The 23,041-nt window shown below is 34.3% G+C and overlaps 1 protein-coding gene across 1 annotated transcript; it reads right to left on the bottom strand.

Annotated features, from left to right (window-relative positions):
• Positions 1-16,751: 16,751 nt before the first annotated feature.
• On the bottom strand, positions 16,752-22,457 carry LOC139872046 (protein DETOXIFICATION 42-like). The gene is made up of 13 exons (XM_071859835.1): positions 22,381-22,457; positions 20,506-20,627; positions 20,221-20,421; positions 19,584-19,750; positions 19,280-19,415; positions 19,102-19,198; positions 18,918-19,018; positions 18,129-18,292; positions 17,970-18,041; positions 17,706-17,822; positions 17,336-17,431; positions 17,136-17,257; positions 16,752-17,051 (listed from the first exon to the last, which is right to left on the bottom strand). Exons 1-13 carry the CDS (start codon positions 22,455-22,457, stop codon positions 17,006-17,008), a joined length of 1,518 nt encoding a protein of 505 aa, XP_071715936.1. The 3' UTR covers positions 16,752-17,005.
• Between the last annotated feature and the right edge of the window lie 584 nt (positions 22,458-23,041).

Genomic DNA, 23,041 nt, shown 5'->3' with positions numbered 1-23,041 from the left:
TCGTTAAAAGTAGAATTACCATATCTCTGTGTAAGTAATTCTCTAATTGGCCCGGCTAATTCTACAGCTTCTAACGGTGCCCATTCTATTACCCTAGGTACTTCAACAGCTTTAGAATGAAGAGTATGCAAGCCCCTTTGGTATTTTGGATAATCTATCCAAAGTCTGTCAAATCTCAAGTTTGGGTGCAAATCTTCCAAGTGCATATCAGAAAATGTCATAACTGGATGAGGTATATCTTGTTTGTAGTAGTTATCAACCTCCTGTTGTTCCGCATTCTCAGCAGGAGCATTGCGAGCTTGGGATGAAGATTCACCCCTTTCAGTCTACAAAACACATCAAACACAATTTTTGTGCATCCAAATATGCATTAGTGTCAGCAAAATCATCAATCAAAATAATTACAATTACATGTCCAATTTATATCAAACTTATGCTCATTTTCATATTTTTATCAAATCTACACTTTTTCAAATAAGCATATACGAAAATGTTCACCAAGTTCATAAGCATTCAACTCAAATAACATGTCAAAATAATCATTACTAGCAATTAAACAAGTTTCAAATGGCATTATCTCTCAAAAATCAAGTTCATGAATTTTAGACTTGAAAAAGTCCACTTTAATTCTCAAAATCATGCTTAGGCTCAAAGTTTGGATCATTTAACCACCTAAACATGTTACACTACTTAATTTAGCAATAATTCATGACAAAAATCGGCCATAACCTGTTTATATCAAAAAGCCCCAAATTGCTCAAGGACACAAACCCTAGATTTCTCAAAATTTGAAGTTTAAGGCTTCTAATCATGTTAAATAGCATCAATCTAGGTTATATAAGCATAATACACAAGCAATTTAAGCATAATTACACTAAAAAGCATCAAAATCGAATTGGGTAAACAATTGCTCAAGAACACTAATTTTCGGATTAAATGGTGTTCAGGTGTAGAAATTTACCGTTTTCCTTGAGTAATTCCTTGATAGCATCCTTCTCAACATGATTTTAGTAAAAAATTTGATGAAAAACGGTGAAAAATTTCGATTTTTGGAGGTTTTAGTGTGTGTTTTTCGGGTGTTTTGTTCGCAGTTTTTGTGTGTGGTGTGTGGACTGATCAGTTCCAGTGATTATTTTTTTTTCCTGTATTTTGGTATCTCCGCGAGTCGCGGCGTTTGGCAGTTTCCAATACCGCGAGTCGCGGTGTTTGTTTGTTTGTTTTTTTTTTTAAAATAAACCTTAACTTATAAAACAAATATAAAATAAATTTAAAATTTTGTTTTTCTTTGTTTTAGGACGAGGTCGTTTCGGATCGATGTCCTAGTCCGTCCCTCGACAAAATTTTAAAATTTGTCTTTTTCAAGCGATTGTTTTAAAAGCTTAGATTTTTGGGGTTTTTTTTAATGTTTTTGGCATACTTTAGTTCAATAAGATTAAAAATAATGATAATAAAAGTTCTCGTCCCTCCCTCGGGTAAAGCAATTTCAGTTCAAAGACCTAGTCTTCAACTTATGACGAATTTTAAAAATCATATTTTTAACTTAACAAAATAAAGTAAATTTTTGTTTTTAAATTCACACAACTTAAATTTAAAAATGCATAAAATTAAAAATTTACACCAAACTTAATTAAAAATGCATAATATTAAAAATTCACACCAAACTTATATTATATTTTTGTTTTTATACATACAAACTTAAAAATATCAATTGTTCAAATATTTACAATTTTAAATATATTAATTTAAAAAGTTTACAATATTAATTTAAGATTTATATATTAATTTTAAAAATATGGTAAAAATAAAATTAAAAATCTTTTTGGTCTTTTATCCCACTTTAATCAATCAAATATTATAAAAAATATGCGCCCCTCTTTTCGGTAAAGTAATTTCGGTTCCATGACCTAATTTAACTCATGACGAATTTTTGAAATATTTTGGGTTGATTGATTAAAGATATTTATACCTTAAGAATAAACGTTAAATTTCGCAGTGATGTAATAAATTTTTGAATGATATCAATAATTTCGGTCGCCAAACCTAATTTCATCGAATACCAATTTAATACTTTATAGCGAACAAATTAGCGTTTATTATCAAAAGGTTAAAAATAAAAAAAAAATAAAAACTGTACAGACTTACCTGTGAGATAGTATTCTTAGTGATATGATCTATCCCATTCATAAGATAGTCGGTTTAATTAATTTTCCATGGCTACATAGGCGTAACCTCGAGCATTCAGTGTTTTTTATTCTAAACATATGAACGGTCCGTCTCTGCATAAAGTAACAAATTCGGTGTTTGAATAGGTTTGATTATTTGAACATTTACCTCCATGTGACCATTTTCCGCATTTGTGACATCTTTCTAGGTGTCGTGCTCTTCTTTTTGCTGCGGATTTTGATTTTCCTTTACCAAATTGTAACTCATTATCTTCGCATCTGGATTCTTTTCTTACTCCGTCCAATCTTTCTCTGATTACTGATACTATTTCACTCGAAAGTGTGTCATTATTACGTTTAGTGATCAAAGCGTGTAGCATTAGACCATGGTTTAGTTCACAGGAAGTCTTCATTTCGTAAAAACCTAAAAAAAATAAAAATTCAGAATGGGGGGAGAAGACTAGTTCTTTAGGGTCTACTAGGGAAAGACCATTCGGGTTCCATTTTCGAGAACTACACGAAAACAGACAATCTAACTCTAACAGAAATACATAATATCCTTTAAAGACTTGATTCTCCCCACACTTAGTTAGCTGTGGTATCGAAATTGTGATTAACTTCGTTGTTGACTTCCATCGGACTATCTATGTAGTGTTTAACTCTGTGACAATTAACTTTAAATTCAATTCCATTTGAATTTATTAATTCTATCGTTCCGTATGGGAAAACTCTTTTGACTATGAATGGTCCAGACCATTTTGATTTCAATTTTCCAGGAAATAGCTTGAATCGTGAATTGAAAAGAAGAACTCTGTCTCCTTCTTTAAATTCTTTTGAACTTCTGATTCTTTTATCATGCCATTTCTTCGTTCTTTCCTTATAGATTAACGAATTTTCGTATGCTTCTTGTCTTAATTCTTCTAATTCATTTAATTGACTTAACCGTAGACGTCCAGCTTCATGTAAATTAAGATTACATGTCTTCAAAGCCCAAAATGCTTTGTGTTCAATTTCTACTGGAAGATGACATGCTTTTCCGTAAACGAGTCTAAAAGGTGTGGATCCAATTGGATTTTTGTAGGCTGTTTTAAAAGCCCAGAGTGCATCCTCCAACTTAATGGGCCATTCCTTCGGATTTGATCCTACGGTTTTCTCTAGAATACGTTTTAAAGCTCGGTTGGTATTTTCAACTTGTCCACTTGTTTGTGGATGATATGCAGTGGAGATTTTATGAGTTACTCCATATCTTTTAAGAACTTTCTCAAGTTGATTATTACAAAAATGAGTTCCCCGATCACTTATTAAAGCTTTCGGTGCTCCAAACCTTGCAAAAAGACGTTTTAAAAAGTTGACTACAACTCTTGCATCGTTAGTTGGGAGAGCTTGTGCTTCCGCCCATTTAGATACATAATCAATGGCTACGAGAATATAGAGATTATTATGAGATTTTGGAAATGGACCCATAAAGTCAATACCCTAAATGTCAAATACTTCACATACTTGAATGACATTTTGTGGCATTTCATCACGTTGACTTATTTTTCCGGCCCTTTGACAAGCATCACAGGATTTGCAAAGAAGGTGTGCGTCTTTGTAAATTGTAGGCCAATAGAATCCAGCATCATAAACTTTTCTTGCCGTTAGTTGAGGCCCATAATGCCCTCCTGTTGGTCCTGTGTGACAATGGTTTAAAATTTTACTAGCTTCATCTCCGAATACACATCGGCGTATTATTCCATCTGGACAACTTTTAAACAAATGTGGATCTTCCCAGAAATAGTGTTTTATATCACTGAAGAATTTCTTTCATTTTTGGTATGATAATCCTTTTTCAAGGAATCCACATACTAAGTAGTTTGCATAGTCTGCAAACCATGGAATTTCATTATAATCTATCTTCAATAGATATTCATCAGGAAAGTTGTCTTGTATGGCCGATTCATTTAGAACTTCTAATTCGGGATTTTCAAGACGAGAAAGATGATCAGCGGCAAGATTTTCTGCTCCTCTTTTATCTCGGATTTCAATATCGAACTCTTGTAAGAGTAAGATCTAACGGATTAATCTTGGTTTGGCATCTTGTTTCGAAAATAGGTATCTAAGAGCAGAATGGTCGGTATAGACCACCGTTTTTGCTAGAACGAGATATGAACGAAATTTGTCAAAAGCAAAGACAATAGCAAGGAGTTCTTTTTCAGTAGTTGTGTAATTTGTTTGTGCTCCTTGTAATGTCTTACTAGCATAATATATAGGTTGAAATCATTTTTCAATCCTTTGTCCTAAAACGGCTCCCATTGCAAAATCACTTGCATCGCACATTAGTTCGAATGGAAGATTCCAATTTGGTGTTATCATGATTGGCACATTAGTGAGTTTCTCTTTAAGAATATTAAAAGATTTAATGCATTCATCTGAAAAGATGAACGGAGCATCATTTTCTAGGAGTTTATTCATAGGAGTGGCAATTTTAGAAAAATCTTTTATGAAACGTCGGTAAAAACTGGCATGCCCTAGAAAACTCCTAACTCCTCTAACATTGGTGGGATGTGGAAGTTTAGCAATTACATCTACTTTAGCTCTATCCACTTCTATTCCTTCTTTTGAAATTTTATGTCCAAGAACGATGCCTTCTTTAACCATGAAATGGCATTTCTCCCAATTAAGTACTAGATTTGATTGTTCGCATCTAATAAGCATTCGTTCCAGATTAACTAGACATGATTCAAAAGTATCACCGAAGACTGAAAAGTCATCCATGAAAACTTCCATGCATTCTTCTATCATGTAGTGAAAAATCGCCATCATGCACCTTTGAAAGGTTGCAGAGGCGTTGCAAAGTCCAAATGGCATGCGTTTGTAAGCAAAAGTACCATAAGGGCACGTGAATGTGGTTTTCTCTTGATCTTCGGGTGCTATTGGAATTTGGAAATATCCGGAAAATCCATCAAGAAAACAATAGTAACTGTTTCCGGCTAATCTTTCCAACATTTGATCAATAAAAGGTAAGGGAAAGTGATCTTTTCTGGTGGCGTCATTTAATTTTCTATAATCAATACATACATGCCATCCTGTTACAGTCCTAGTAGGAATAAGCTCATTTTTCTCATTTGTGATGACAGTCATGCCACCCTTCTTAGGCACACATTGAACTGGGCTTACCCATGGACTATCAGAAATTGGATAAATTAAACCTGCATCTAGCAGTTTAATAATCTCTTTTTTAATAACATCTTGCATATTAGGATTTAGTCTTCGTTGGCATTGCACATACGTTTTATGACCTTCTTCCATAAGGATTTTATGTGTGCAATACGAAGGACTTATTCCTTTTATATCATGAATCTTCCATGCAATGGCTGGTTTATGAGCTTTCAACACAGAAATGAGTTGTGATTTCTCATTTTCAGTAAGAGAAGACGATATTATTACAGGTAATTCAGATTCACCATGTAAATAAGCGTATTCCAAATGGTTTGGAAGTGGCTTTAACTCTAATTTCGGTGGTTCTTCTATCGATGATTTATATCGATATCTGTCTTCTTCTTTTAGCATTTGAATTTCTTCTGTTGTTGGTTCATATCCATTAGCTATAAGTGTAGCTAACATTTCAGCTTCATCAATTGGTTCAGTTCCTTCTCCTAAAGAATATTCTCCTGTTCCTTGTAACTGGAAATTCTTCTAACAATTCTGCATGTGAATCTATAGTTTGAATATAATAACATGTATCATCTGCAGATTGCGGTTGTTGTATTGCTCTATCAACTGAAAAGGTAACACTCTCGTCCTCTATACTTAGGGTCAATTTCTTACCAAACACGTCTATCATTGCTTTAACCGTGTTTAAGAATGGTCTTCCTAATATGAGAGGAACTTGAGAATCTTCTTCCATGTTCAGAACAACAAAATCTACTGGAAATAATAAAGTACCAACTTTAACTAGCATGTTCTCCATTATCCCTCTAGGATATTTTATTGATCGATCGGCTAGTTGTATACTTATTCTTGTTGGTTTTAATTCTCCAAGGTCTAGTTTAGCGTATAGTGAATACGACATTAAATTTATACTAGCACCTAAGTCTGCCAATGCTTCTATTGAACTAAGACTACCCAGAAAACATGGAATTGTGAAACTTCCTGGATCAGATAATTTTTCTGGTATCTTATTCAACAGCACTGCAGAACAATTAGCATTCATAGTAATAGCCGAGAGTTCTTCCATTTTCTTCTATTTGTGATTAGATCTTTCAGAAATTTAGCATATCTAGGCATTCCTGAAATCACATCAATGAAAGGAAGATTGACATTTATTTGTTTAAACATATCCAAGAATTTGGATTGCTCGGCTTCAAGTTTTTCTTTTTTCATTTTACTTGGGTAAGGAAGTGGTGGTTGGTATGGTTTAACATAAGGTTTATCCTTAACTGTGTTATCTTCATTAACCTTTTCAACTACCGGTTCTTTTTCTTTATCTTGATCAGGTTGTGCTTCTTGTGGAGTAGGAATAGCTTCATCATAAATTACAGGTATTTCAGGTGGTTTAAGTGTTGTACCACTTCTTGTGGTAATGGCTTTAGCTGTTTCATTCCGGGGGTTAGCATTTGTATCACTAGGTAAACTTTCCGGTTTTCTTTCACCTATTAACCTTGCTAGGTTACTTACTTCTTGTTCCAAGTTTTGAATAGAAGCTTGTTGATTTCTAAATGCTTGAGCATTTTGTTTATTAGTTTGTTTTTGAGATGTGAAAAACTGCGTTTGAGTTTCAACTAGCTTTGTCATCATATCTTCTAAATTTGGCTTTTTATCATCAGTTTGTGGTGGTTTGTTTTGAAAATTAGGTCTTTGCGGATTGTAAGTATTATTGGATACTTGTTGATTACTAGGACCTTGTTGGTTGTTGTATGGAATATTTCGGTTATAATTCTGATTTTGATTGTAAATTGGTCTTGACGGTTGATAATTATTCTGATAATTATTTCCATGCCTTTGGTTTAGATATGAAACATTCTCTCTTTGTTCCATTGTTAATTCAATACTGAGACAATCTTTTGTCAAATGTGGTCCTCCACACTGCTCACAACTAATTCGTATTGAGTGTATATCTTTAGTCATCTTTTCCATTCGTCTCTCGACAGCATCTATCTTTGCTGAAATGGAATCTAAGTCATGGCTAGAATCGGCTCTAGCTGCTTTAGATGATCTAACGATATCTTTTTCTTGGTGCCACTCATGTGAGTGGGAAGCAGTGTTATCAATAATTTTGTAAGCATCAGTTTCGGTTTTCTTCATAATAGAACCACCAGCTGCTATATCTATGTCTTTTCTTGTAGTGATGTCGCATCCTTGGTAGAATATTTGTACTATTTGACAGGTGTCTAAACCATGTTGCGGACATCCTCTTAATAACTTTCCAAATCTTATCCACGCCTCATATAGAGTTTCATTCGGTTTCTGTGTGAACGTAACAAATTCTCATTGAAGTCTTACGGCTTTAGATGCCGGAAAGAATTGTCTAAGAAATTTTTCAACTAAAACGTCCCATGTATCAATCGCCCCTTCAGGTAACGATTCCAACCAATCTTTGGCTTCTCCCTTTAAAGTCCAGGGAAATAACATGAGATATATTTGTTCATCTTCCACTTCTCGGATTTTAAATAGTGTGCAGATCCTATTAAAGGTACGAAGATGTTCATTTGGATCTTCATTCGGTGCACCACTAAATTGGCATTGATTAGTCACCATATGTAGAATTTGTCCTTTGATTTCATAATCTGGCGCATTAATGTCTGGATGAGTAATTGCGTGACCTTGGCCAGTGCGTTTAGCTCTCATTCGGTCTTCCATACTTAAAGGTTCCAGATTCTCCATAATTGAATTTGTTGAATCGGAATCACTAGAGGATTCTGATTTAATGGTTCGTTCCTCAACAATTTCTGTCTAAATGATTGGTGGTTCCGAAGGAAAAATTAATGGTTCAGGATCTATGAATCGTCCCTGAATATTCTCCGGATTCTCAATTGTGAGGTCGGGTTCAAAAAATGGATTATCAACGACGACAATATTAGCTAGATGTCTTGATCTAGTTACAGGTGGTGAACGTACAAAAGGTGGTGAACGTCTTGCTCGGTGCATTCACTGAATATCCTATTAGTTTTTAAAAAGGAAAGAAAAATTATATAAGTTATCCAATCAATAGACTTTTCTGATTTTGCCCACGTTTCGAATAGCTAAAAGATGCAGCAGAGGGGCAGGATTCGTTTGGTCTCAATATAATTGAGGACTGTTTGGCTCCAATAACCCGGTCCACGTACAAATCCAACTATTACTACGAACCAGAAAATTTTGACGTCTATCAATTTAACCACTTAAAATAAATTTTCGTAATTTTAAGAAATTTAGATAAGAAGTAGAATAAAAATCTATGTCCTAAAAACTAGAATAGCGAGAAATAAGAAAGAAAAAGAGCGCGTCGAAAAAGGTCGAAAAAGAAAAAGATTGAAAAAGAGTGACTATAAAACTTAAAAACACTTGATTAACCCAATCTTATTACTATTACTAACTTAAAATTATAATCGCAAATTGAGATTACTAATTGAAATGATAACTGATACATAGTAAAAGGCGTCTAAAAATATTAAAGCTTATAGGAAAAACTATATCCCAAATGGCAATATCTTAAAAAGGTACTAAAACTTAAAAAGGTGTCACAAAATTCTAAAGCACTTAAATCTTAGTCTAAAGAAAAGGCACTTAAGGAATTTTACGGCAAAGTCTAAAAATCTAGAAGTAAAAATAACTATGGCAAAAACTATGTTTAAAACTAAATATGAGCGAAAAACACAAATATTACGCTAAAACAATTAAAAAGGGACAAAATATAAAAGTATACTAAAAGTTGTAAAAATTACAATTTTTATAAAAATATTATTTTTATATTATTTATTTTATAAAACTATTAATTTTAAATTTTAATTAAACTAATTTAACTAAAAATACAAAATAGTAAATAAACTAAACTAAATTAATTAAAATAATTAAACCTAATTAGGGTTAAATTTAAATAATAAAAATAAAAACCCGTAATTAATGCCTGATTAGGGATCTGTGTACCCGTGTCAGGGTTCCTCCGCGAGTCGCGGTTCCACCTGGCAAATATCTTCGCGAGTCGCGGGGTTCGAGATTCCAGATGACAGCCTGTTTCAAATTCGACGCGTTTTTACGTAATTATATATATATATTTTTTTTATTATATTTTATGTTTTAATAATTAAATAAAATATTTATAAAAACTAAATAAAAATTTATGTTTTAAAAACTAAAAAAAAATAGAAATACTCTATAATTTTATAAAAATCTTAAAAATAGATTTATATATATATATATATATATATTTTTTCTTTGATTTTATGTTTTAAATAAAAACAAAATATTTAAATAAAACTTATATTTTTATAAAATAAAAATAAAGAAACTTTATAAAACTTAAATATTTAACAAACTCTTAAAAATATTTATATTTTTGTTTTCTTTTTATGTTTTCGAATATTTAAAACGTATTTTTACAAAAGCGTATTTTTATAAAAGTAAACTAAAAATAAAAAAAATCTTTTTTTTTTATATTTAGCGTTGCGCTTCCGGCGTTTAAGCAAGAAATTGAGTTCCCCGGCAGCGGCGCCAAAAATACTTGATGTTTTCGCTAGGGGTATATAAAATAGCTTATAATTTTACTAGGAAATACTATTAAATACGATACAATTTTACACAAGATATTTATTTATTTATAGAATGGATATACTTAAACCTTGCTACAACACTTATAGGCAGTGTACTTAATCGTACAGTAGTGTAGTTTTTAGTAAGTCCGGTTCGTTCCACAGGGAAAATCTTTAAACAAAGCTTAACGCTATATTAGTTTAAATTTATAAAAATACAAATATATATATAAGTAATATTATTATTATAAAGGGGGGTTTTTACCGTTTAATGACCAGTTTGTCGATTTTAAAACTTTAGTCGCAGTTAAAACCAAAATTAAAAATAAATACAAGACTTAATGTAAAGTAAATAACGATAATGAAATTGCGATAAATAAAAGTACGATAAAATAAACTTGCGATAATTAAAAAGTACGATAATTAAAAGTGCAATTAAATACAATAACAATAAATAAAAGTGCGATAATTAGAAGTGCAATTAAATATAAAATAAAGGAAATTAAATATGAAATAAAATAATTATGCTTATTTAAACTTCCGTAATCATGATGTTTGACGTGTTGATTTTAGTTTTATGCCCATGTGTTAATTGTCCTTTGTCCTGGATTATTTAATATGTCCGTCTGGTTTTTGTCCATAACAGTCCATCAGTCATAAATATAAAGTGCGAGTGTCCTCGTCAAATTATACTTATACCCGAAGTCAAATATTCCAACTAATTGGGGACTTAAACTGTAACAAGATTTTAATACTTTGTTTAATAATTACACCAGGATGTCGACTGCGTGTAACCCAAGGTTTTAATACTTTGTTATCAATTATGCCAAGTGTCCTTGTACATAATTTCACCCCTGTTTTAATAATTCTAGTGGTTATTAATCCATTCCCGTGTCCGGTTAAATGGATGATTATTCGTACATATAAATACACTGCCCATCGTACCTAATCGAGTGTATATGGTTATTTATAGGGACGTCCAATTGTAAATCTTTATATTAACATTAACAAATTATCATTTAGTTAAACAAATATAAAGCCCATTAATAGCCCATAGTCTAATTTCCACAAGTGTCGTTCTTTTGTCCAAACCCCAATTATGGTACAAAGCCCAATTACCCAATTTTAGTAATTAGCCCAACATCATGATTACTTCGTTTTAAATAAGCATAATAATAACTTAGCTACGAGACATTAAATTAAAAAGGTTGAACATAACTTACAATGATTAAAAATAGCGTAGCGTTACACGGACAGAATTTCGACTTACACCCTTACAACATTCGCTAACATACCCTTATTATTAGAATTAAAATTAAAATTAAAATTAAAATATAAATATATATATATATATATATATATATATATATATATATATATATATATATATATATATATATATATATATTACGTTTACATATAGAGAAAGAGAGATTTTATGGATATTAAAACTCGTCGAACTGCGTTGGCTTTTATAGGGAATTGAGTCCAGGGGAACTCTGCGACTCGTGGCATTTTCCTTCTTCAAACTCCGCAAGTCGCGGAGTTTGAAATTACAGCTCACCCAGCTTTGGCTCTTTGTTTGCCGACGAATTATAAATATATTATAATATATATATTAATTTTAAGAATTAATTATATATTATATTATATTTATATACATGGTTAACTTGTAATTTTTAGTCCGTTGCGTCGAGCGTTGAGAGTTGACTCTGGTCCCGGTTCCGGATTTTCGAACGTCCTTGCGTACAATTTAATATCTTGTACTTTGCGATTTGAATCTTGTACTCTTGTAATTTCGAGACGTTTCTTATCAATAATTGGAACCACTTTGATTGTATTATGTACTTTTGAGCTTTTTGGTCGTTTGCTTCTTCAATTCGTCGAATCTGTCTTTTGTCTTCACCTTTTATTATTTAAACGAATATCACTTGTAAATAGAACAATTGCAACTAAAAGCTTGTCTTTCTTGAGGAATAATGCTATGAAATATATGTTCGTTTTTAGCATTATCAGCACCAATGACGATACTGATTACGGAATGGACCTTCCCCAAATTCTGCAAGAATCACAACACCACCGGGATGGTGCTGTGGCTCCTGAGGTACCGGGGCAAGTGGAGCTGGAATCTCCGGGAGGTCCTGGGCTCCGTCTGCAGTACCCACTGGGGCAGGCGCATGACTGCTAGCTCCGGAGGATGAAGCGCCGGGGTCACTGGTAGGTAACGGGATCGGTGTGTCGGAAGCAGCAGTAGGTGAGGTGGCTGACGAGTCTGAACTGCCCAAAACGATAGCAGGTGGAATATCCGACATCTGAACAAGGAAAAATAAATTTTCCATGTCAGTAAGTCATAAAGCAAGCACGTATTAGGCCAAGTAACTACAACAGTCTAAATCAGGTGTAACAGTAAGTAGTATGGCAATAACGACAAGTATCATGCAATCAAAAGCAGATAATAGCATGCGGTAGTGAAATCATGTAATAGCATACGGCATATAGCAGTAAAAGTAAGCAGCAGCATGCAGTAAGTTCAGCGGAAACAAGTAAACTAGCAAGTTGTAGATTAGTCCTATTAGTGAATCCTACTCGGGCCGGTCTTAGACTCACTAATGCAACCTAATTCCCTACAACCAATGCTCTGATACCAAATGTGACGCCCCGTACTAAATCAACATGTACGGACCATCAACAACAAGATCATTACAAGGTCAAACACTATATGCGTTTTCAAAACAAGTTTGCATTCAAGATAAAAGGTGACGTCATAACTAACGTCAAATGTTTTACATCAAAAGTATGCTTCTATGAACGGAAGCAAAGATAATAGTAAGTGACCCTTAGGTCATTACAAATCATAGTTCAAAAGTATTAAAGTTATGAATGCAAGATAAACAGTTCATGCGGTGATAACTCTAGAGCAGCGGGTGTCTACAGCAAGACTAGTACACAGCGGAAGCAACCTTAAGCACCTGAGAAAAACATGCTTAAAAACGTCAACACAAAGGTTGGTGAGCTATAGTTTAAGTATAACAGTATGTAAGGTAGGCTACGAGATTTCAGTGCTACAAAGAGCGTTTCAAAACAGTATGATAAAGTATATGTTTAACCGTGGGCACTTGGTAACTAACTTAACGTTTATAACCCCCTGAACGTATACTTGGCGAGTGCGTATGTTTACGAAGTATTAAACACCCGTTAAATGCTAGCGCTACTAGCCCGAGTGGGGATGTCAAACCCTATGGATCCATATATAAGATTCGCGTTCACCGGTTCAAAAACCAATGACTAAACGTTACCGAGCTAAAGGGAATGTTTATGTCGTTGTATAACCCACACATATATAAGTTTAAGTACTCATTCCTAGTATGTAAAACGTAAAATGCGCATGTATTCTCAGTTCCCAAAATAGTTAAAGTAAAAAGGGAATGCTATAACTCACAGTGGTAAAGTAGTGGTAAAGTCGAGTCGGGAAATAAGCAAGTACGTAGGTCCGGAAAGTCCTCAACCTAAGTCAAATAGTATTAAGTCAGTAAATCGTCCCAATAGGTTTAAATGTATGTAAATTAGGTCTTAAAGGTCATCATCATTCATCATCTAACAAAAGGCGTAAAGTAAGTTTCATTCTAGAAAAGAGTTTAAAACAAAGGCTGACTTCGATCAGTCACCACGGCCTCTATACCTACTGAAATAAGGTGAGACTAGTGGCCATGGCTCCGTATATGAGTCCTCTAGTTGTGGTAAAAATTCCAGAAGCAAACTCATCTTAGTTTGACCGTGGCGACGGTCTAAGTGCGAGTAGGTTAGAATTTTCAGCATAACGTTAAAAGGACATAGTGACGTTCGGAGGACCATAGATCCTAAACCATAACTCGGATTAAGACGAGTCCTAAATGAAAAGTTATCTAATCGAACAGAGCTAACTGAAAATCATCTTTACAGTAGCCCAGGTCGTACTGATCAGACCCAGAAACAGTAAAACAGTAGGTTCCGGTGGTTCTTAGTGCTCGATGCTTATCACGGTTCTCATCCTTGATGCATATAGCTTCAAGTGTACAACTCGTTGATGTGTTTGCATCATCTTAACCAAGTTTTGACCATCATAACACAAGTGCAAGTCTAAGATATGTAGCACAACTCAATTAAGTGTTGTATGTAGTTTGATGAACCAAAGTTACATCAAAGTCTTAGATTTAACACATACATGAAATATAAAAGTAATATTGAACTACAAACTTGAAAGTAAACTAACTAATCAAGATCTTAAGATGTAGAACATAGTTCTTAGTTAGATCTTCAAGATCCAAGACCCAAAGGTCTAGATCTAAAGTTATTAAGTTAAATCTAACACAAGTGTATGAAGTTATAACTAAAAAGTTATACTTCCATGTTCTTGAACTTTTAAAGTTAACTTTAGTTCAAGAAAAATGAGATCAAAGTTAACTAGTAACACTTGACCAACAACAACGTGATTCATGAATTTAAAAAGTGCAAGAATGAAGTAATAAACTAAATAAACAAGTAACTAGTTCATTGTTGTTCATACTTTAAAGATTCATGCCAAAGTCTTGATCTTTAAGAAAAGTAAACTTTAAGTTTACTAACATGAATTACAAGTATGATTTTACAACATATGAACTTACAATCTTTCAAACATTAAATGTAGAACATAAACTAGAGAGTTTAGTTCTTGTATGTTCTTGGATAATCAAGATAATATGAAGAACAAACTAAAGAGTTTGATTCTTGTAACTAGTAAGTAATATCTAACAAAGACATGTAACAAAATAACAACAATGAACAAGTAATTATACAACAACATAAAACAAGTGATGATGATGATTATGTGTGTGTGTGTTTCGGTTTTTGCAAGGAAAAAAGAGAAGAGAAAGCTTCAAGTTACCTACAAGAAAGGAGAGAAAATGAGAGAAAAGTGTGAAGTGAGATGAAGTGTGTGAAGAGTGAATGAAGTATAAGTGATTAAGTAATCAAAAAAAAAAAAAATATAAACTCCCTCAATGCTTCCCTAGGCCGACGGCTTGAAGGGGAAAGGGGGGAAGGAGATTACTCACTAGTCACTTGCATGTTTAAGGCTTAAAAGTTGGATATAAGATGTGTTTTTATGAGAATGATGTGTAACTAAGCATGCAACTAGATTCCATATGTAATAATCAACTAGTTAAGCCATAAGTAATACTTACATAATTAGAATGGGCTAACAAGTCCATTTAAGTGTGTAGGGTGGACTTCTAAGCCCATGTACAATCATAAAGCCCAAGTATGCATTAATCAACAAGTAAATCCAATCAAAGCCCAAGTAATTAACTAATAACCTTAGTTAATTAAAATGATTAATAAAACTTAATCATGAATGTAAATAATATCTGAAAATATTATTCGTGAAATGTTCGTGTGTCACAAAGATGTTTCGGGCATTTAAAGTCAAGTATGGTAACATGTAAATGTATATAAACAATACATTCATTAATCACAAGTATTAATAATAATTATTAATAAATAAACGTTGGAAAATTCAGGATCGTTACATATGGGATACAATATACATAAAAAAGCATCAAGCTCATGCTGATACCCTCTCCCTATTCTCTCAATTGATATTTGATATTACAGTAGCATCTTTCTGTTGTTTTTTCTAAATAATATGGACTAAGTAATTAATATTAATAGTTAGATCAGTTAAGCCTCAAGCTTTTATAAATAGTTTATTGTATTTAGCTCTAATTTAATAGGGGCACTTTTCGACCATTTTGCTCGGGGCATAAAAAATGTCAGGACCGGCCCTGTATGGAGGCCATTGTAATATGGCAAACTTGATGGGTTAGGCTCCAGATTCAATTCCTTTCAAGTTTCTTGGCTTCACTCTCGGGGCTAATATGAAAAGGATAGCAAATAGGACCTCACCGATTGATAAATTTAAAGCAACATTGTCATCCAAGAATGCGAATGTACGGACGCTCCTTGGATACAATTGGATATGATAAAGGGCCCTTGGTACCGAAAGTTTGAACTCTTGCGCTACTTCTAAAGTGGTATCGGAGAGCTTCTAATAATCCTAATGCATTTTGGGTTCATGTCTTCATGATGATACCACGGGTTTCGGAGAACAAGGTTGTAAATATAGCCGGTTATGGAGCTCAATTTTTTTTAACGGCAACTTTGGCATCGAATCTTCTCATTTGCAACTCATACACCCGTTAGGAAGAAACTCCTCGCATCTATCGCGCAAAAGCATACCCGGAATGCTTTAGGTTAAACTGTTTGGCCCGCACAGAGTGAAGAATACCAGAGGCACAACCTTTGGAGGAAACTCCCCCCTCAAAATTTGTGCATGCACCTATTTTTTTCAAAGATACGGGTCCAGGACCAACTGAGGCTTTTTACCACTCAACCAAGTGGTTATTGAGCTCAATTAGCACCTCTTTTTTTTATCGTGAAAGACTGATGGTTGGCTCCCTCAAAATGTTTTATGTAGACTAATTGAGAATTGTCACAACACTAGATTTTGGACCGACATACGGGTTGTATCTTCACCTCTTGCTTTGTCGTTCAACATACTCTATAGACTCGATATGCAACCTGATTGCTCTGTACGGGATCGGTTTAATGGATTTACATTTTCGTGGTCTTGGCTCAACGAACCATCTGAGACCCGTAACATTTCGGTTATGATGGATCAAATTCGCAGCACCACAATTTCAGATGAGGATGACGCTATACAATATGAATTTATCAATCATGTTCGACATAGTTGATCACAAGATGTAACTAAATTTCACTTGTTACATTACAAGAAGTCAAAAACTAGCTATACAACATGATATATGAGTTGTACAAACAACTTTTTACTACTATGACTCTATCTGTTCCTAAATATATACATACACTTGCAAACATTCTCAAAACTATTTGTTATTGTCCCTGTAAATACAATATATACAGTAATAAAGGGATACTTTTTCGTGTGAAACAACCTTTTTTCAACCAGGTTTGTTCAAAAGGTTTAATCTGAATTTCTGAAGATGAAATCTAATCCTTGTAAGATGACCGTCGATCAACTTTAGAGAAAATTAAAAAAAGGAAAAACCGACCCTCTGGCGGCCCCACACGTCCGGGAATCTAATATTCATTAAGGAAACTCCATGGTCCGCTTGCGGTTCCAATCCTGCAAATTGGAAAAGGCGAAAGCTTAAATGAAAAGATTCGTATGTTCGTAGGTACGAACGATGAAAAGGATGACTAAATGTACCTCCATACACCAGCGAGTGCTCGTAAGCTCATGAAGATTGATAACGCAACCCATATGCCCACAAATCCGTAATATGAGGATAGAAGAAATAAGCATACAACACTTACTAGCGCTACCAAAATCTGTAAAAAAATACAAAAATAAATTAGATTAATCTCTACACAATAAAAAATGAGGCTAGAAATAGGAAATGAACTTGCCATTGAGAAAGCAGAGTAGCGAAAATCAGATGCGCCATAATTAATGCCATCAAAAACAAATGCAAATGAGTTTATGGGTTGCGTCACTGCAACAAACTAACAAACAGCGAAACATATATCAGCACCTTGTTTTTTTCATCAAAATTCTTTTCCATCGAAATGGACTCGCTATCTTTTTTTTTTTTCTTTTTTTTTTTTCCAAAACCGTGGTTTTGATGCACAGTTCAAAGTGGTAAATCGGGTGCATCAGTTTATTGTGTTGAAAGTTCAAACTAAAAGCGTACAAAATTACATTTATATAATTGTTATATTTGACCTAAAAATTCAAAATCAAATAACAAATTATAAATCTGACAAAAAGAAAATATACCGGGATGCCTAAACTCAACACTTGCAGAACGTTGACGTCTTTTGTAAAGATTCCGGATGAATAACTTAATCCAACGCCAACGACGAATGAGAGGACGATTCCCAAAGCCAAACCTAACTGCAGAAAGTGAAACATATACTGTAACAAAATTTTCATATTACAAAAACGGGTAAAATGATCAAATTGTACGAGTATTTGAGTTGGGTCAAACTGAATGGTCACTGGTCAAATGTCATGAGTCAAAGGTCAAACTGTCAAACGCACTTGAAGTACACGACCAGCGGTTGCTTTGGCTCTCTCATAATCTTGCCTTGCAAATGCTCCTGCAAGGATTGCCTGGATAGACAAAACCATAAGCTAGTGAGATAAGTTTGACTTCAAAAGTCAAAGTTTGACTTCAGGTGTGAAGTGATGTTTTCCTACCTGACCTGCCACAGCCAAACCATCGGTGAGCAAAGAAGCGGCCAACCAAACCTGCAAGCATATCTGAAAGGCGGCCATTTGGGTTGCTCCGAGCCTAGCTGATAACGATGCAGCCAGGGTCACACAGAACGTTGCAGATATCACTCTCATTAGTAAAAGAAATCCTGAATTTGACAAAAGCAAATCGTCTGGTTATAGAAGTTATTTTATGAGAATATACGATTATTTTAAAAGCGTTTAAGTTTATTTAAAGTCTAGATGACAAAGTACATAAATTGTTACAGATAGAAAGATGACCGAGTTAAACTTGTCTAAATATATTTCAATTTTTGGCTTGCTCATATAATTGACTTTTGTGGTCAAACAAATTATATAAGCCAAAAGTTGATACAGTTTTTTTCAGTATCGTTTTGTTTTATGAGTTCAGAACTTTTAAGCTACATGATGCAGTGAAGGAAATGCTACAAATATACAGATAACGCCATAAATTTGAAATAGTGAAATCATAACTTTTGAATTTAATAAGTGGTTGGTTTGTGCTTAACGTCAAAAGGGTTGCAGATGTCATGTCGGTATTACTCTACGAGTACTCGGTCAAAACCAGCCAAACTTGGTCAAACTCGAGATTACTCGGCGAATCGGTCAAAACGGGTCAAAAATCGGTCAAAGTCAAACTTGGTCAACATACGAGTACTCCCCAAGTTGAAGAGTACTCCCTAAAAAGTCCCAACCGAGATAGTAGTGATTTTTGCAACCTTATATGAGGTTGTGAGGATTGATAATGCTTACCATTTTTTAAAAACCGGCCAAGTTGCAAATCCTTAATATTTGGAGGCAAAAGGTCAACTTGTTCTATCAATTTCCATAGGAGTATCACAGCGATCAAGTACCTTCATAGATAGTACGTAAGAAACAACAAAAATAGCTCCGAAATAATATGAAAATGTGTATCAACTATAAATCTGGAACTTACTGAGAGAAAACGTGAGCAATGGCTGCACCGGTCACCCTCATCCTGAATACAAATATCAATATCGGGTCGATAACAATATTTGTTACGTCTCCAACCACTACATGCAACATCATGTTACTTCATTAATACAATATATAAATATTGATGGCGATATATGCCACAAAATAAGAAAACATACCGATTGCATACAATGGAGTTCTTGTATCCTTAATCCCTCGAAAAACGCCTTGCATGGCCAACGACAAAAGAACAGCCGGTGCCCCAAGGGACCTTATTGTTAAGTATTTGTACGCAGGGCTTAACATTGGAGAATCCTAATAAACAAAAAAATTACTTATGAGCATGCAAATAGTTTATAAAGTTATGAAGTCTTAAAATTGACAGTTAAATAGCCTAATTTACATTGGTCAAAAGAGATAAAGTGACTTTTCAGAAATTTTGTATTGGTATATCAAATTACATCAATAAACCTAAAAACTTACAGCTTTTATACCCATATAGTTTAATAATGGTTTTGCAGAGACAATGAGCAAAAACGCTTGTACGAGACCAAGCACGGCACCTATTAACAAAGCCGAAGAAGCTGATGCGATATGCCTTCTCTCGTGCTGCAGCTGGCCCACATTTGTCAACATCTTGTTCAAATTCTCTGACCATACCCCAAAAACATCGTTAACTAACAAAAAAAAAAAAAAAAAAAAAGTTAAAGAAAAGAGTGTCACACTTTTCTTTTTTTTTGGCAAATTACACAAATTAACTCTAATTGTAAAAAAATAGAGCAACTAAGTCTAAAACTGGTAACTAGGATGACTTTGTTTTAGAAGTTAATTTAATGTGAATCTAAAGTGATTACTGTAACATGTAGTTCTGATTATCTGATAAATTAGGCTCAAAATAATTCAATGGTTCTCTAATTTCACATAATTACTTTGTAACCATGCATCCAAACGCCCCATAATACAATTTGTTCAAAGCTGCAAGTTTTCATAAACAAGACTGTTTTTTTTTACGATTATTCAACAAGAATATGGTTAACTTGCATCCAAAGTCCAAACACAACGGTAAAACAATCAATCACTCAAATAAAGAAAACATTTTAACCGAATAAACTGATCATACGAGGTTTTAGTATCAATGCATTTTTCTCGTTATTCAATAATGAAGCCTCTTCTAACTCAACATCATCAAGTTTTGAAGTTGTAGCACTATCTTCCTCAGCAACAAAAGAAGTTGTGACACTAACAAGTGGGAATATAGCAATCTTTGAAGCTTGATTGAAGATAGCTATAGCTACACCAACAGCAGCAAGCTCAACTGGCCCTGTTTTTATTTAATTATGTAAAATACATATTTTTTATAAATAGCCGAAATGATATGGTAAGTAACAGTACTTGTAGAATTAACCTAAATGGCCAATGAAGGCTGTGTCAATCAAAGACGCAATTGGGTCTGCCATCAAAGCTAATGCCGCAGGAACTGCGATCTGTGCGATTTCCAAATTCAACTCATCTTTGCTAAAAACACTCCTGAAGCACAAAACATTAAACCAAGTTTCACTAAATATTCATCCTGAAATAAGCATAGATACTTCTGAACAAGGGCGGAAACAGAGTGGGCGGGGTGGGGCGCCCACACCCAGTGGATCAGGCCTAAAATTTTAGATTTTCATATTTTGCCATAAAAGCCTCCATATTTTGCCCCCAAAGTCTCTATATTTTGCCTCCAAAGCCTCCATATTTTGCCTAAAAGTCTCCATATTTTGCTCAAAAGCCTCCAAATTTTGCCAAAAAAGGTTGCACTGACACTTTTAGAAAAAATTCGCCTCCAGTGAAAATAAAATTTCACTGCTGCTTCTGAACACACACACAAAGACATCCAAAATGCCCCTGATGACGTAGGGTTTTACCCATTTAGGGCCTACGATTGACTTAGCCCACAAGTTATCTAAACCCTAATTTTCATCTATAAATATGGGGCAAAACCTACATCAAGTTCACACTCCCTCCATCTCCTTCTTTGTATAAGGCTCTTGCTCTTACTAAATGCCTCTCAACGGCTGCTATGATCTTTCACGATCTAGGGTTTTTACCTACGGATCTCGTAGGGTTTACACCTACGGATCTTGTAGGATTTTCTCCCTTTCGCCGTCGATAGATTCCAATTGTCGGCCGGTGGGCAATTCGTTAGCCACCCTCTCGAGATCATCATCTCGTGTACGGGTTATCACGGTAACGGGACCGGAGGTTAACAACGTTGATGACTTGACGCCTAAAAAAACCCCTCTTATATTGTTGTTCGTGGATATGTTTTTTCTCGAAAAATATATGCATGAACAAATGGTGCTTTCATTGAGAGGCACAGCATGACGTCTCGTACTCTCGCAATCACACAGGTATTGAAGGTTTGTCTTTCTTATCGAGCTTTTAAATTCATTATATGCGGTTTAAGTATAGGTATCGCGCATACGTTCGTGCGCTTTTCGAACAGTTTTACTTAATTGTACGCGCAGTTTTCATGCGGTTTTACGCATAGACTTTCGCGCGGTTTTTGTGCACATTCTTTTGCGAGCACACTTCATGCGGTTTTACGCATGATTGTTCGTGCGATTTCTACGCGAACTCTGAATGCGGTTTTGCGCGCATCAGCCCGCGGGTTTAAGCGCAGTTGTTTGCGCAAGCTTCTGTGCACTTGTTTTCCGCAGCATGATGAGAAGTTCGATACGATACTTGATAAAAATATCATACCGAACTTGGGGGAGTTGATGACGTAGGGTTTTACCCATTTAGGTCCTACGATTGACTTGGCCCACAAGTCATCTAAACCTTAATTCTCATCTATAAATATGGGGCAAAACCTACATCAACTTCACACTCCCTCCATCTCCTTCTTTGCATACAACTCTTGCTCTTACTAAATGCCTCTCTACAGCAACTATGATCTCTCACGATCTAGGGTTTTTACGTACGGATCTCGTACGGTTTTCTCCCTTTCGCCGTCGATAGATTCCGACTGTTGGCCGGCGGGCAATTCGTTAGCCACCCTCTCGAGATCATCATCTCGGGTACGGGTTATCATGGTAACGGGACCGGAGGTTAACAACGTTGGCGCCTAAAAAAAACCCCTCTCAGATTGTTGTTAGTGGATATGTTTTCTCTCGGAAAATATATGCACGAACAGCCCTCTATGAAGATAATGAGAACACATTTTTATTAAAACAATACTTTATTCACACACTCCATGTGAAAAAATCAAAGCTTTATCAATCAGAAAATATGATACCTGGTATCTTGGAACAAGACCCACAAGGGCATTCTTCTGATTTGCCTTCTTAGATACACAATTGCATCTGCTACCATCATTTCAAGAAATAAAAACTTATCAACAATTCAACCCTCAAAAGTGGACAATAGTAATCTTAATTCTGTTTGTATTCATCTATTAGATTCCTTACGAACTAATTAAAAACGTTAGGTATGAATCTTGTTAATTAACAAATAATAAAAGTAGCCACTAACCCAAAATTCAAAGAAAGTAATGACATAAACCCTCCCTTGGTTGATATCACCCCTGAACCTTTATGGTTTTATAGTTTTAAAATTGAATAAACACAGGGGGCCGCCACTTATATTTGTAGACAAAAATACAAGAGAAGTCCTGCAAGTTTGGATCAAATTGCAAGTTCAGTACTTAAACCTTTTTAAATTTTGACATTAGGCCGTATGTTTAAAATTTTACATTAGGCAAGTTTAATATGGAATTTTCTAAACATTACAATTGCAAGTATGTTTAATATGGAATTTTTTTAGACATTAGGCAGTATATTTAAAATTTTAAGACATTTTTATAGCTTACTAATAACTAGTAGCATACTAATTTGCTAATAATCAACTTATTAAACTTTTTTTTTTTTACTAATTACTGAGAAGTCTATGTGGTTTCT

The sequence above is a fragment of the Rutidosis leptorrhynchoides genome, chromosome 10 (assembly GCF_046630445.1).
Source record: "Rutidosis leptorrhynchoides isolate AG116_Rl617_1_P2 chromosome 10, CSIRO_AGI_Rlap_v1, whole genome shotgun sequence".
Taxonomy (NCBI): domain Eukaryota; kingdom Viridiplantae; phylum Streptophyta; class Magnoliopsida; order Asterales; family Asteraceae; genus Rutidosis; species Rutidosis leptorrhynchoides.
Note: the sequence above shows the minus strand (reverse complement) of the source record. Positions and strands in the feature narration are given on the sequence as shown.